At 34.0% G+C, this 15957-nt stretch overlaps 2 protein-coding genes across 2 annotated transcripts in view; one reads left to right on the top strand and one right to left on the bottom strand.

The window, feature by feature from the left end:
- The window catches only part of LOC125030326 (formin-like protein 14), a 31630-nt gene extending 25382 nt beyond the window's left edge, over positions 1-6248 (top strand). Inside the window, exon 3 of the mRNA XM_047620302.1 lies at positions 1-6248. This exon is cut by the window's left edge and continues 154 nt beyond it. Within this exon, the coding sequence (XP_047476258.1) occupies positions 1-1315 (1315 nt within the window). The 3' untranslated portion in view covers positions 1316-6248.
- A 7593-nt stretch (positions 6249-13841) lies between these two features.
- The window catches only part of LOC125031726 (tryptophan 2,3-dioxygenase-like), a 31112-nt gene continuing 28996 nt past the window's right edge, over positions 13842-15957 (bottom strand). Inside the window, exon 8 of the mRNA XM_047622654.1 lies at positions 13842-15727. Coding sequence (XP_047478610.1) covers positions 15430-15727 — 298 coding nt within the window. The 3' untranslated portion in view covers positions 13842-15429. The remainder of the gene's footprint in view (positions 15728-15957) is intronic.

The raw sequence follows: 15957 nt of genomic DNA, 5'->3' as shown, positions 1-15957 counted from the left end.
TCGACCTGATCACCTGCAGATCTCCTCCAACCCAAATATCTTCTTAAGTGCACCTTCACATACGCTTCATGTTTCAAGACCTTCCCCTGCACCTGAGCGACGCCATGCCCTCGCAGACCACAACAGTGTAGCTAATATACGTGGTCATGCACCTACAGGCCTCTCTCCCCCACGCCCGCAACCAGGTGCTGGTCCTGCCTCTTTAGGAGTGCAACCTCCTCCCCTGCCAGCTCGATCACCTAGAATCACACCTCGACCTAAGGTGCGATTGCATGGGGATCCTCAGACTGGCCGCGCAGGAGGGGATTTAAGGAGATCTCTCTCTCATGGCCCTGGTGATAGAGGCGATGATGTGCAGATGAAGTTACGTCGCCTTCTCAACACAGACTCGCGAGAAAACTTGGCAGCAATACTTACGACTCCTGACAGTAAAGATGGGAAAGCCAAAATACCACCACCTCCACCAAGAAGGAATATTAAGAGTTCTCCATCAGGGACATTCCGTGCTGAGCCTGCAACTGTAACGACGCACAAATCTCTGCCAGATCTGGCTCGTGCCTCTTCCCCAGCAGGTGAGACCGATTCAGAATGTGGCACAAGTGGCCGGAGGAGGCCGTCGTGCCCAGAAGCCCTGACCTCGTCCAACACCCCACCAGAGCCGCCCCCTCGTCCGCCTCGAATGTTTCGGGATCCTCCTCCTCCTCCGCCACAGCGTTCTCCTGACAGGCCTCCAGCTAGACCCCCACCGCCAAGAGACCAAAAAGATTCTTCCGTAAATTTATTACGGGCCGGTGCCACTGGAGGACCCTTACTCGCAGCTGATGGGCGGCGATCTTCAGATAGCGATATATCTGGTTATGGTGGAACAGGTAATGGGGTCGGGACTAGTGAAGAAGGACGGAGGCGACCGATCCTCAGATCAAGGTCCGATGTTACTCATGAGCGAGGGCGTTGGGAGGAAGATGTACGACCAATGCTAGCCCCATTAGACCTAGAGGCATTCTTCGAGTCCATGGGCTTAGATTCCGTTACTCGGCAGCATCTAACATCCCCACCATCCTCACCCCACTCCTCACCAGTATACTTTGAGGAAGTGTCGTCAGAAGAATCGGGTCCAACTGGGGGACGGAGAGGTAGCTCAGACTCTGATGATGGGCGAGCTGCACCAGGCCCCGGTCCTGGCCCTCCTCTGCCTCTTCGTGGGACTGGTGAACCTTCCATAGTAGAGAAGAATGCACGTATTATCAAGTGGCTGTTCAACTGCCAAAAGGCACAGGGCACTTACGTCTCACGAGTTGCTTCCACCAAAAGCTAACCACATGCCTGCCCACAGTGTTTTACTAGTCTGTAGCCATAACTTGCTGTGTTGCCTGAGAAAGTGTGGAGAGATGTTCGGCAGGCGAGTTTGAACCCTCCCTCTTCTCTTTCACGGGTTATGTTTGGCTGCTTTTCTGTGATAATCCGAGTGACACCTCATAGCTCAGCACAGTCTGCTATTTTAATTGTCCAATAAGAATCTACCCTACTACTAAGGTATCCCATGAGACGATGATGAATGTTGGATGTTTAAGTGTTGTTGTTTTAGAGAGTTTGTTATTGGCTTTGGTTGATAAGGCGTTTCCTCAAGGACTTTTTTTTTTAGTTGATAGAAAAATAAGACTTGTGGAAATTATTGATTTTATTTATGCAAACAACAACACCATTATAAAAGTTTACATCAGCCTATTCATCTGGTGCTGATTACATCATAATAAATCACATACTCTTTACTGCTATGTGAATTAATTGTCTAATATGATAGCAACAGACTTTGTTTATGATTTTTTTTCTATTTCACATTGGAAAAGTATTTTGATATTGATACATGTGCAATAACCATATGTGAGCCAGAAGTTTATTTAAAGGCACAAGCCTTTTCTTTATACAATGTAATGTAAAAGTGGAAGGTGTTATAGAAGAAATGTAATTATTGTAGTGAGCACTTAATAGTACTTTAACAAACATTCACTGCCTCATGCCTTCATTTATCCTATAATAAATATATATTTATTAAACCTATGGCTTTAGGGCTGGGAAGCACAAATGCTTGACCACAGAGAGTGAATGGAACATCTGGGAAAGTGAAAATTATCTGATATGTGATTGCTCATGGTAGAGGGTCATGAAATGTGTTTCCAGTGATAATGACATTTTTGCATCACTTACTTTGAAAGCTTGATATCTTAATTAAAAATCACAGTTTCGAGAGTAATCTCATGGCAAGTGTTTACATAGATATTAAATTTAAAATCTGTAAATGTGTTCTGTAATAGGATACAAAAATATCATGAAGTAAAGTTTGTGAAAAAGATATTTCTTGATCATCTAAGAAGAATATCAAGATTTCAATGCACACTTTTTTTTTCAAGTAAAACCCCAATGCCAATAACGACTCTCTACTCTGTGTTTGTGAGCATTGCTCAAGAATTTAGTGATCATTCTCTTGGTTACTCTTGAAGGGACTGTGTTGTACCTGAACATGCCTGGGACCGGTGCTTCTTGAGATGCATCTAGTCAGGGGCCCAATTACTGTAGTACTTGGCACCTTCACCCTAGAGGCGTACCAAATCTTACTGACGGGTACATATTCTAATGTGGAGAATGCAGCAGGCAGAAATTTGGGGAAGTACGCATAGAGTGCATCAGTTATGTAATTACTCAATTAAGAGGTTTTAGCTGTTCAAGGAGGATAACACACAAGAACTTCCCAGAGAGGAAACCAGTATTGTTGGTCTTTTTAATATGGTTTTTGCATAGTTAATGCAAAAGAGAAACTACACGTGTGAGCATGAATTTCAGCAGTAGGTCTTCCTGTGCTTTATACATGATATTAGTTTGCAATAGATGGAGCAAAAACTGGAAGTTAGGTTGTTGTTTGTTAACAAGAGTGTATGGCTTGCTCGTAAAACCTACATTCATTCTTTATTGTCCTCTTTTATTGGAATAGAAGCAGTAATCATTGAGGTAAACACCTTTCCAACATTATAAATGGACGTCTTTTCCAAAACCTTTGACGAAAGATTTGATATTAACTATAATGATCTGCATTATGCTTAAATTAAATGTTGAGAAAACTATGCCACAGTCATTAGACAGATTCATCATATAGAGAATGATATTTGGTTGCCAACTTGTTTGAGAAATATCCATTAATTATAAAGAGTAGCATTGCATGTAGGTAGGATGTAGAACATTATGTAGTCCATAACAATGTTGGTATTAATGTTTAGGAACATTGCAGACCCTCAATTAAGTTCATAATATCTGTAAGAAATAGGTAACAAGATTGACAAATCATATTTGTGAAGGAGTAACTTGTTTTTAGAAGTTAACAGATTTGGAATGATTATAATTCGGAGTATGTCTTTGATGTATGCAGGTCACAAGGTGATATTTTCTCCCCTCTTTTGAGTTACACCAAAAGTCTTACATTACCAGTCATAATTAGAAACAAGACCAGAAAAGCCCAAATTTCAGTACACACTTTTGGAAGGATACCAAAAAAAGACGAGTAATTAATATTCGTGTTGTAGAAAGCATTACCTAGTATAACTCCGTGCATATTTTTGTAATAGGACCAAATCTATTAGTTTTTCATGGACTTGAGAATCTAAGTAATAAACCAATAAATTCTTAACAGTGAATTTAGAAAATTGGAATGAATTCAATAATGGTAGCTCTTGAACAAAGTGCCAGTTCAAAAGGAAGCAAGTACTAAGAAGCTCAATCTTTTTTAATAATTTCTGTCAACAATGTCTCTTATCAAAAACCCTTTTCAAAAATTTGAGTTATTGGCATCTTTATAATGCACACTCTCACCTTGATACGGTGTCACATGCTTAATGTCTTGCATTTGGTGTTACTGCTACTTTGAATCCCTTTTGTACTGCTTATCATAGTTGGTGCACTAGAGGTCATCAGCATCATATGGATTATATGTGGCTGTTTCTCTTCATATGAAAAGTTCGGAAAGAAATATAAAGCTTCTGACCTGTACGTTTAATGAAAGCATTTCTGCATATTGTTTCAGGCTCTGGATTCTTTGCAGTGTACTGAAAGGTTATTTACAATCAAATGGGTATTCATTTTAAAAAGTAATTTAGTGACATAGGGTATAGTAATATCATACACTATCTGATATTGAAAAGTATGTCATCTGTTTTTGCATTGCAAATGTACCTAGTATTTGAGCTTTATTAGTTATAACTGAAATGACCATACAACTTAAAAGATTAAAAACCAATTTAAAGGTATTGCTCTCCTTAAGGTTACATGTTGAAGACACTGCAAACTCTTGTAGCCTGTCTTACCTGCAGATCTGTTCTAGATTTTTAACTTTTGTATGTAGAAGGTCCTCACAACTCTGCATTGCTTTTAGATGTTAAATACAAAAAGGAACATGTTAGATGAATTTCAAGTTCAGTTCTGCGGTAGTAGTGGCAGATGTTTGCTCTTTAAGTGTAATTGAGTTGAAAGCAGAATATCAAAAGTGCATATTAAAAAAAGGGTTAGATGAAAACATGAAAATAGCAAAATCAAATGTTGCAAAACATCTGTTGATTATTCTTAGGAAAGAAATAGATTTTTTGATATTTAGTTGAAACTACAATAACATCTAGTCAAAAAAGGAGGAAGAATCTGCTATGATTATGAAGGTAAATGGGAATTCAGGTTCTTAATTTGTAGGTAATACTATCGTTGAATAATAAAGCCAAGGCTGGTACTGACCAATTACATCTTAGGAACTATTTCTATATGGTTGATTTAGACTGCGTTTGCACAGGCTTTTGAAGAAAGAATTGGGAGGTTGGGAGTCGCACCCTGCTACCAGTCATCTTACATGATTACTGCCAGTTCTACTAGTGCTATAGAACAGAATGTTTGAGTAATATATCTGCTGGAAGTGGTGATAGGAGCTTAGTGTAGATCAGTGATACCCCAGCTTTAAAAGTTGTGTAGGAGTCATAAAGATACTAGGTAGCAATGCAGAGTAATAATGTTGCAATAAAAATCCTCTCCATATTTGCAAAAAACGATTACTTTTTACTGATACTTTTACTAAGTAATGTCATTTTCAAACTACCACTTGTAATTATTTACAGAAGTAATAGTATTATATTTATACATTATACATTGAATATTTAAGGCCCATTCTTGCCTAAGTTCATGTACTCTGCAAGCAGTTATAGGGAACGTAGTAATAATTGTGTCAGAATTTAAGTATGGTGAATAATATTTTCATGTTTAAAGTAAGTAACAGTTTTGTGTAACTAAGGCATTGATTGTGACTTTTTTTTTATATATATATATAACTTATCACCAATGAAAACAATTCCATCACAGTATATGCAATGGAAGTTATAAGAAACATGGTATGAGTGATCCATCGGGAGAATAAGAGGAATGAAAGCTTTGAACGTTCAAGATTTACCTTCAGAATTCGAGTACTCTTTCTTTTTGACTGTATATTTCCTTAGTCATAATGGAATACATTAAATATCTATAGAAAATTGTATATATATGGTACAGGTGATAAGTGAAGTCCAAGAACAAGGAACTGTAGGTGATTTTATAGGTATTGGCTCAGGGTGCTCAAAAAAGTTAAGAATGAAATAGTGCATATATCAAAAGACATGTGTAGTTTTGTGTATATATATATCTTATTGTATTCTGCATATTGCCCCCATTATATAACAGAACATTCCCCACATACTGGGCATATTTTTATTATGGAAATATTTGTATAATGCACTTTGTCATAACACCAGTAAATTTGCTCTTTGGCATTAAAAGATGGTCTGAGATATGTATTTGCTGTTTTTTTTTATTGTTATTTCAAATGCATGAGAGATAAAGCATTAGCAAAAAAGTGATATTATTACATTGTTTTAATAATTCAAGCTTTGTAAATGTGACAGTTTGGCACATAGCTATCAAGAAATGCAGTTTCTTAAAATATCTACAAAAATACCTTGGGTAGATGATATGTGATTCACATTATATATATTTTTTGTATATATATCATTATCTGCACATTGCCCTTGATATATCTTGAATATGATATTGTGAGAGTTGATTGTTGTAGTATCTTAACACTGTAGAATAATAACCAATCAGTATTTAAGTATTTGTATTAATGTGTTTATATTGACTTTTACAGTGAATTTATATTATGTATGATGTCTTAAATAGATCTGAAAAAATCTAAATCTATTTTTATTATCAACATTCACCAATTGAATAAACTTGGATCAGCTAAATTTCAAAGTAATTATTTTGTATTGTTATGAGGCAACCTGGATTCTCAAACATTTTCTTAACATCAAACACACAAATGGCTGATCTGATACCAACTTGTATACATTAATTATAAACACCATATATCGGTTTGCCTTCCAACATATACCTTTAATGATATGTGTTAATTTCAGAATTTCTACCTCATGTTCTTTTAAGTCAGTATTATAGCAATTGGATGGATCAGTATTTAGTTCACAGTATTAATAGTTGCTCAGTGGTCTATTAGCTCTTGCAGTATAAAGTAACATCATTGATGACACTTTCCTGCTTATCTAGGATAGACACTCATCAGCATATATCCGACTAGCACATTCATCCAGCTTTTACAAAAAAAGAATGGAAGAGTGTGGATTTAGTGCCTTGTGAATTTTTTTGCAAGAGAATATGTCAAGTGTGAGACACAGGTACGCTAAAAAATATTTTAAAACTTTTTCATCCTAAACAATCCATAACATCAATAGCTATAAATGGTCTCTAAGTGGATAAAGAGTATATTCATGGAGGAAATGTTTTTTTTTTAATAGACAAAGGTAATGCTGTTGCTTGTTAGAAGTATATTGTGTTATCTATACTAATATCAAGTCATCATTATAAAAGCATATAACACATCTTTGAATATAGCTCTGATAAAAAGAAGCAATGAGTAAACAGAACAGCAAGCAGTTTGATGGAACATATTCTAGGAAAGTAAAAAAAAATATAGATGAAGTGGCCAAGAGGCATACTTAATTAATAATTAATGTCATATTACAATATATAAACAATAATTATTTCTTACTAGTTCTGTATCTAACCAAGAATTCCAGACAATATATATATATATATATATATATATATATATATATATATATATATATTTTACATTTCCAGGAAGAGAATACTGAGTATGAATATATTTTAGTGGATAAATATAAAATATGAAATGTGGAGTTAATCACAAAATAGTGATAATTATATGAAATTAAGGTGCACCACAGGACTATATGCAAATATAATTTTGAAATGAACAAAACAGGACAATGAATAGTACAAAGCAAATTATAAAAAGTTAATCGTATGTGCAAAAGATTACATTTATTATGCAGTAGTAGAATATGTTGACACTAAAAATATTTGAGACAAAACTAAACTTTTCACAAATGAGGCATGCAATAGCTTAATTATGCTGTATCTGTACATTTAAATACAAAAAATATATTTCACATCTTTTTCTTCTACTTATCATTGATTAATCTGCCACTCTCTTATTACATTTTTATCATACTTCTATTGAGGAAACACGTGCTTATACCTTAATTACACACGATTTTCCTTAAGTACCTGTGATGAAAACACCAAATAATTCAATTAGTTTATTGAAAACAATATATATGAATATGTATATGTACTACTCCGGTCGAAAACTTCCTCCCACTCCGGCTTAGCGAACAGCACGTTACGTTAGCGTGAACTACTTTCTCGCAGTGTTAATTGCCTCCTTTATTAACCAGTAAAAACACAAAAACGGTACAACTACACCAAGGTAGGTAAGGAATGACTGTCCTGACGTTTTTCCAAGTGGTTATTATTACCTCTGTGAAGTAATAATTACAACTTTTCTTACGATTTGATCTTGTTATTGCACAATGGTATTCTTGATGTGATCTGGATTAGAAGTATCAACTTTTCCCGTTCATGTTTGTAGGAAGGAAAGTATTTATATAGTTTTTTTTTTTTTTAACGGTGCAGAATGGAGATTTTATTGGAATATGTTACTTGTAAAATATGCTGCATGCAAAACCTAGCTAACAAAACTAATGCTGTAAGATTGTGGTTTCTGAACGTACCCCCACTCCTACTAAACTCATTGTGTTGAAGTCCGTATAAAATGTAAAACTTGTCATAATAGAGAAACGGAAGGCATTATGTTACACTAGCATTAGCCAAGATTCAAGGAGTATATACTGTAGCTTTGGGCATTTTTTTTAAATTCATTTGGTACAGACGCAAAGTAGCCCTTAGTAAAACAGATCGAAAATGTACAATGATGGATGTGTTCAGTACACTAGTAAAATACAAGGTTTAGAATTAATAAACAGTATGCTGTATTGAAGTGCTTAGTAAATATAAGTAAACATAGGAAGTCTATATCGAAAAAAATGTCGGTTAATTACTTTTACTTGAACATTCTCAATGATTATCGCACCCTCTTGCTTCCCGCACTGCAGTCTAGGAACCGCTGTAGTGAAGCATAGAGCTAAGGAGAGAACATGGAAGAAACAGAGGAGCTTTTTCAATATGACTTTTCGGTGTCAATATTTCAGGCAAAAGACCCTATAAAATTACCAAGTCAATTACACACACACATGTATGAGTGAGTATGAGGTAAGTGAAAGAGTGTGTGAATGTGTGTGTTTGTTTGTTTGTGTATACACAGCATATAATTTTTCTTTCTTTGTTTCTTCTTTTTCACCATTTTTTTAAGAATTCGCACCTACATGCTTACTTATAACCTAGTCTTTACCATGCACAACTCGGTTACCTGAATTAAATTTCAGGCCTCCTCTATAAAGAAAATATACTCCATGTTATTTGATTATATAAAATATTGTCTTGCAGTACAAACCAATTTATAAGTAATCGTGGCTGGTCCAAATGAAGCAGAACTAACAATTATAAACCTTTTACTATGTACAGTGCGAATACGAGTTTCACATTAAAAAAAAAAAAAAAAAAAAAATCCTCACTGCGTGTTTTAATGATCGAGCGTTAATTATGAATAAGCTACAACTGATCTTATATCTAAGTAAGAATATGTGAGACTTATCAATGTTTCATTTTGGCATTATAAAAAATCTCTATCCAACATAAACATTCAATCCTTTTAACCCGCACGTTAATCAAGACTAAGTAAATTAAGATCCAATTAAATAGAAAAGGATGAATAAGTCTCCCTGGACCTGTTATTTATGCCTCCAAGTTGCTGTACCGGTTCAAAGCAGAATACGGCAGACAGCCTGTGTAAAAATGACCTTTCCGCCTTGAACTCGCTCAGTGGCTGGGAGCGCGTCATACATAGTATAGTATAGTATGAACCGCGTTCATGTTGACAAATGTATAAAAGGTATGAATGAGAATGACTATCTACATGTATTTTTGACGAAGATAGAATCGAAACCGGTCAAATACATCTTTTGTATTGTGAAGATATTCATTCTCATTCATACCTTTTATAGTATAGTATGTTTCCATAGGATGTGGTGTAATCGTTTAGCTCAGGTTTCAAAGGGTCTCATAGAAAATGGGCGATTTATAGGGATATTTCGGATAAATGTGGAAATAAAAAGTCAGCGAAATGTGAAAAGGCAATGTGAATACAGTTATGTCAGTTTGTAAAGTATGTTTTGCCATGGTCATTCATTAATTACTGATTATTTTTAATTTCGTTCATATTCAACGCGTTTCGTAACCACTTCTGGTGTTATAATTAGTGATATACTATTCAACACATTGTTACTTTGTTACACCGTGGCTGAATCTGCTAGAGAAATTACATTTTTTCTAAGTTTCATTTGACGGCATTAAACATAGCAGATTTTCCCCTTAGAACGGAACAAGGTACCTCACATAATTCCCAAAGCATTCGTTTTTTCCTTGCTATTTTTACAAAGAAAAAAAAATGATTTCTTTGTTTTCAAAGTGGATTGGGACTATCTTGCTCAACAGTATTTGTTCACTTATAGATATTATTAAACGAATAGTAGTAACTTGGCTGCCTTTTCGGGATCGTTAAATTCCTTGACAAGTGGTTAGCATAAATTGCCTGCACCTCACAATATCTTTCATTTCATTTCTTTACGATTGGAGTAATTCCATAGTCTTTCGGATTTAAGCTTGCAAGATATGATTTGTTCACCTCATCCAGTTTCATGTAATCTCCTTTACTGCGCTTTCTTATGAAGTACTTGATAATCTTGATGCCGATAACACGTGTAAAAGGTCAAGGAAAAGAACGTATGTACATAATATCGTTTACAAAAAAAAAAAAAAAAAAAAAAAAAAAAAAAAACTTTTATGTGAGAATAAATGCTACATAAAAGGATTTTATTCTTCCATGTTTTATTTCAAATAAACTTCTTAGAGTACCCAATTTTAATAATTATTCTAATTCTAATAACAATATCAGTGGCAGAATGCAATACCGGTATGTGCCCAAATCATACAAGTTCTCTTTTTCTCTGTGATAATAATCATAACGAACAGTCAATAATAAGAATAACGAGAATAGAAGAAGAAGAAAAAGAACTATGCACCTCCAGCACACGTCATCAATGCCAAGTCCTCTCCGGTGAGTAATATACAGAAAACAAATGGGGATTCCTTACCTGGCCCACATAATGACAATTTTACCAATGGCCTTCCATGTTTTTTTTATGTTATTGTTGTTATTATTAGTGTTATCGTTATTATTTATATTAATGTTAGTAGTAGTAGTAGTAGTATATTCATCGTTACCAGTATTATTGATGATATTAATGTTATTATTATTTGCTTTATTTTAACATTCATTATACTCGTAAATGCAAGGGTTACACAAAGCACTGTGGGATGGCAGTAACCATTAAGGACTCGCCAACAGGACTGGAAGATGGGGCCGGAATAGTACATACACATACATACACACAAAAATACATCATACATATATACACAACAAATATAATATGTATATAAGTAATAACATGTATATGTACCATATTTGCCGCTATATAGGATACAAACCTGCCTATGAAACACACCCCGGTTTTTTAAAAATATATATATAGTAATAAAATAATATATAGTCCATTCCAAGTACTTTAATGAATTGTTTTAAATACTCTATAATTTCATACAATTCCTAATGTCTACCACATAGAGACAAAGCCAACATTTCAGTAAAGAAAAAAAATAGATGAATAAATTGGTAAATGTTAAAAAAACATGAATAGCTAAACAAATAAAAACAAATATATATAAATCTTAAGGAAATAAGAAATGAATATTATTACCTAGCAAACAAAATAATAAACATAAAAGAAAAACAAAACATACATTATATGATCGTGCAGTCAAATTAATATAGGAAAAAGGCTTATAAAGGTTTCTAATTCATCAACAAAAAAAACAACTCATTAGTAAGGTACCAATGATTAACTAAAAAACGATTTTTAATGATTACACTCACACTAAACAAAAATAAAAAATAAATTACCTGCCGTATATTTCACTGAACTCGACTAAATCTTCGGACTTGATTTTTAAAACAGAGCAAGAGTTTTGCGATTTGCGATGTAGCAGTTGGCAACAAGAATCCAATGACAACTGACTTTTTCTTTTTTTCTTGAGACTTTCCTAAGATCATTTATTATTATTATTGGTAAATCCGCTATGGTTAAATGTTACATTAAATACATTAATATTTCACGCAGAATAATTCTTTCGCTCGTGGGAAGATAATTTGGTCGTTGAAAGAAGACACTAAGAGGTACACTAATGATCTCATATATTTAATGATGGTGTAACTGCGGTTTGGTCGTGAAAAAAACTATTACAAGAATTTAAAAAAAAACAATGTTGAAAGCACCAGAAACTCAACAATTATTAATGAGAAATCAAAGTTCCTTTTTTTATGGGTACCATAACACGGGTTAGCAAAAAGTATGCCAGATTTTCGTCAGATTACACCCTTAAACAAGTAATTATTTTGGTTGGTATGAATTGTGTTGTAGTGAGTCATTCGTAGTAATATTAACAAGGTAAACTAAATATGTGTTTGACTACCACAAATCACTCCAACTTTACATTTTATGCATTCGGAACTTGGCAACATCTCCGGCAATTCGGATGTATGGGCTTTTTATCTAAAAAGGGCATCATATGAACCGGCAAATACGGTATGTAACATTTAACAATTATCCCCAGTAAAGTTTAAATAAATGCTTTACCCTAATGCAAAAAAAAAACTAACATTGGCTCTGAAAAAAAATAAAAAAATGGCAAGAACGTTAAATCAAAAATAAAACTTAGCCTACTGTATTTCATAAGAGGACATGGCAGTCATTACAAGGAATGTCTTTGTTTTCACCAGAAGTCTTAACCAGATAATAATATGCAATCAAATATAGGTTCTTATTCTTCACAGTACAAAAATAATGGAGTTCTTGAAAATGTGACCCCTTAGCCTCACAGGTCACTTTGTGAACATGACAAAGTACCTCCTCTATAGAACTCATTATTTCAACTACATTCTGTTCTTGTCTCTGGAGAACTTTATCGAGCCACAAATATCTGTACATGAGCTCTTTTTCTACAGTGTTGGCAGTGCTGATAGCTTTAATTAAGTCATAATAATCAAACAATGAATGTAAAACCATAAAGAATACCAGTGAAATAACGCCTTAGTTACCAATTACAGCATAGATACAAGTGAGAAGCTGAAACATTACAAGTACTACCAAAAAGTGCTAACAATACATCCCTGTAAACTTTCATGGTACTTTTGTAAGCATTGACCTGCATTGACAGTCTGCCTATTGGGATGAAAATGCTCTAGTAGTTATTATTTCATGATGAAGGTTGAAAAAAAAGGAAAATAACCATATATGACTTTAACTTTAACTTTGTATTTTTTTGCCTTTAGTTTTGACTGAGACACATGGCATTGCCCTTGAGAATCGTGATTTAGGTCTTTTCCTTTTGTTTGTATTTGTTCTCAATTACTGTGAATTACCTTAAAATCAGATCCATACCATACATACATATACTGAATATATATATATATATATATATATATATATATATATATATATATATATATACACACACACACACACACACACACACACACACACACACACACACACACACACACACACACACACACACACACACACACCCACACACACATATATACATATACATACAGACACACACACACACACACATATACACTATATTCATGTTGACAAATGTAGAAAAAGATATGAATGAGAAAGAATATCTTCCCAATACAAGAGATTTATTGTGAAGGTATTCATTCTCATTATACCTTTTCTACATATACCGTTTCTACATATATATATATATATATATATATATATATATATATCGTTTTAGCCAGAATGTAGTAATCTACATATATAGTACCAGAAATGGCCCATGCCATATCCTCTGTCATTATCTTTTCTATCTTGTATACTTATAATGTTATTTTTTTCTCCTTTCCATAAAATGCAATAGGAATGGAATAGACGTCACTTACAGAACTGTTGATCTTTTAAATATTATGACCTACAAAAAAAAAAATGCTTCTAAATTATGCTATCCAAGTGAATAAGTGTAACATGTGCAACAATTTATAGTAGAACAACAACAACAAAAACTATAAGCAAAATAAGCCTAAGATTATTCTGTTGATAGAACAAAATGAAAATCATGATATTAATAAATTTGTGACAGACTAGATGCTTTAAAAAAAAAAAGGATGATTCGTATGGTTTTAAATACTTATGTGGACAAATTGCCTTGAAGTGAAGTTATGTTCAGTACAGTTCGAATATTGATTATATATACAGTTCATAATTATGTTAAAAAATAACTCGATACAATTCAATCACCCAACGATATAATATTTCTAATCTGAAAACTGAAAATCAAGAAATGAGCATAATTTAAATAATATGAATATGAAACCAAAAGCAGGGTTGCTAATTGTGTACTTTTTCTCTTCCTAACTTCAGATTTTCCTGTATAAAAACGTTCTTGCAGATGGTAATATTTCATAATTCAACATGAAATACCTTGGTGTTAGTAAGTACTGTTATTAGAAAATACCTACATATACAGAATAAGTGGGATCTGATAAAAAAAAAATGCACTTGAACATAAGGCAAATATTTAGAAGAAACCTGCAGTGCTTTTGTATATGGGACTTATTCTCACTGTCTATTCTCTTGAAAGGAAAAATTGGCAACTTTGTGGGACTCCTATTAATCAGATATCATTTGTGAAAACAGAATGTTGTGTTTACATGTCTTTTGTATTTTTTAAAATTATACCTATATTTTTTCCATCTTTTAACCGAAAATTATAGCCTTTAAGATTAGTTTAACAAAAGAGACTTGGTGAATCTGAGTGGGTCTACCTCAGAGACTAAAGTTACTACTAGTACATATATTTTTTTTCTATTCTGAGATTTGCGAAGTATAGTTATATTGGCTGTGTTGAGGGCGTATTTTTGGCCACACCATCTACCATTGCGCTCCGGAAATTGCCAAAAAACCTCTACCACGTATAGACTGATAATGTCGAATTTGGATTGGGTCCTTCTTGCATTTAAGGGAGCCATTTTCATGAGACAAATATCTTTTTTATTTAAATGATCTTTCACTACATATCTATACAGCAGTCTTGTTTTTTTTTTCCTCGAAAATATATGGTCTTATTGTATATACTAACACTTGAAACATACAATATAGTAAGAAATATACATGTAAGCTACATCAGAAATACCCACCTGTAAGATTAAAATAATCTTGCATATGCCACACGAGTTCCCAAAATCAGATATTTAGACACTTTTTAAAAGCAATGTTGGGTATTAGGTTTTTCACAAGACTTAAGGTACAAGCTCATTTGTTATGAGTTATAGCCACAGTTTTTGTAAAAGTCACATTTTGTCAAATGCAGAAACATCATACCATTACTGAGAGCTTATCAAAATGAAATGCATGGTATGAATGCAAAATAAAGAGCACCACAGCAACTGCCTTTATATAAATAAAACCTTAAGTTACTGTAGCTAATACATTTTATATATAAAATGCATGTACATGTCGAAGTCAAATAAACATTATCCATTTTCATACAATAAAATGGACATTTGTACCATGCCAAAACCATTGGAAAGGTGTTTATGTACCATTATCACATTATTCAGACAGCAAGTTCTCAAGGAATGACAGAAATAAAGAACGAAAAAAAAGTACTGCCAAAGACAAGTCCAACAATATCCAACTAACACTACGGCGCATCTATGTAAAATTCCTAGTTATACCGTTGCCATTTCGACCTCTACATCGAAGCTTCACAGGACCTTTCCATACTATTTTCCAAACTCTTTTCTAGGTCACTCTCTGATGACGCCTTTTCCTCTCCGTTTTCACGGGGGCACGGCGAGTCCGAAGGAGGGTTGGAAGCCTTCGCGGTCGAGTGCAACGCAGAAGAGGAGACTTTGCTCTCGTCCTCCTTCTGGTCCTCCTCCATGATGCTGAGGCGGTTCTTCATCTGGCGTGTTAAGGGCGGGATGCAGTTTCTTGGCAGCAGGAAGGTACTCAGGTTGAACAGATCGATGAACACCTTGTAACGGTCACTGGCAGTTCGAGAAAAAAAAAAAATGTGTGAGTTGGGGTTTGTGATGAGCCAATACATTCAAAATATATGTAAAATAAATTGAAATGAAATTTAACAAAGTAAGTGAGCGTTCTTCTTCATCATCATGCTCAATATAGCATCATGTTGTATACTGCAATACTTATTTCATCTAAACTGTTTCAAAAGAAGAGTGTAGCAGTTACAGCTTACACTCATCGAAAACACTTC

The sequence above is a fragment of the Penaeus chinensis genome, chromosome 2, assembly GCF_019202785.1.
Source record: "Penaeus chinensis breed Huanghai No. 1 chromosome 2, ASM1920278v2, whole genome shotgun sequence".
In the NCBI taxonomy this organism is placed as follows: domain Eukaryota; kingdom Metazoa; phylum Arthropoda; class Malacostraca; order Decapoda; family Penaeidae; genus Penaeus; species Penaeus chinensis.
The sequence above is the reverse complement of the archived record's forward strand: the minus strand, read 5'-3'. Positions and strand labels throughout refer to the sequence as shown.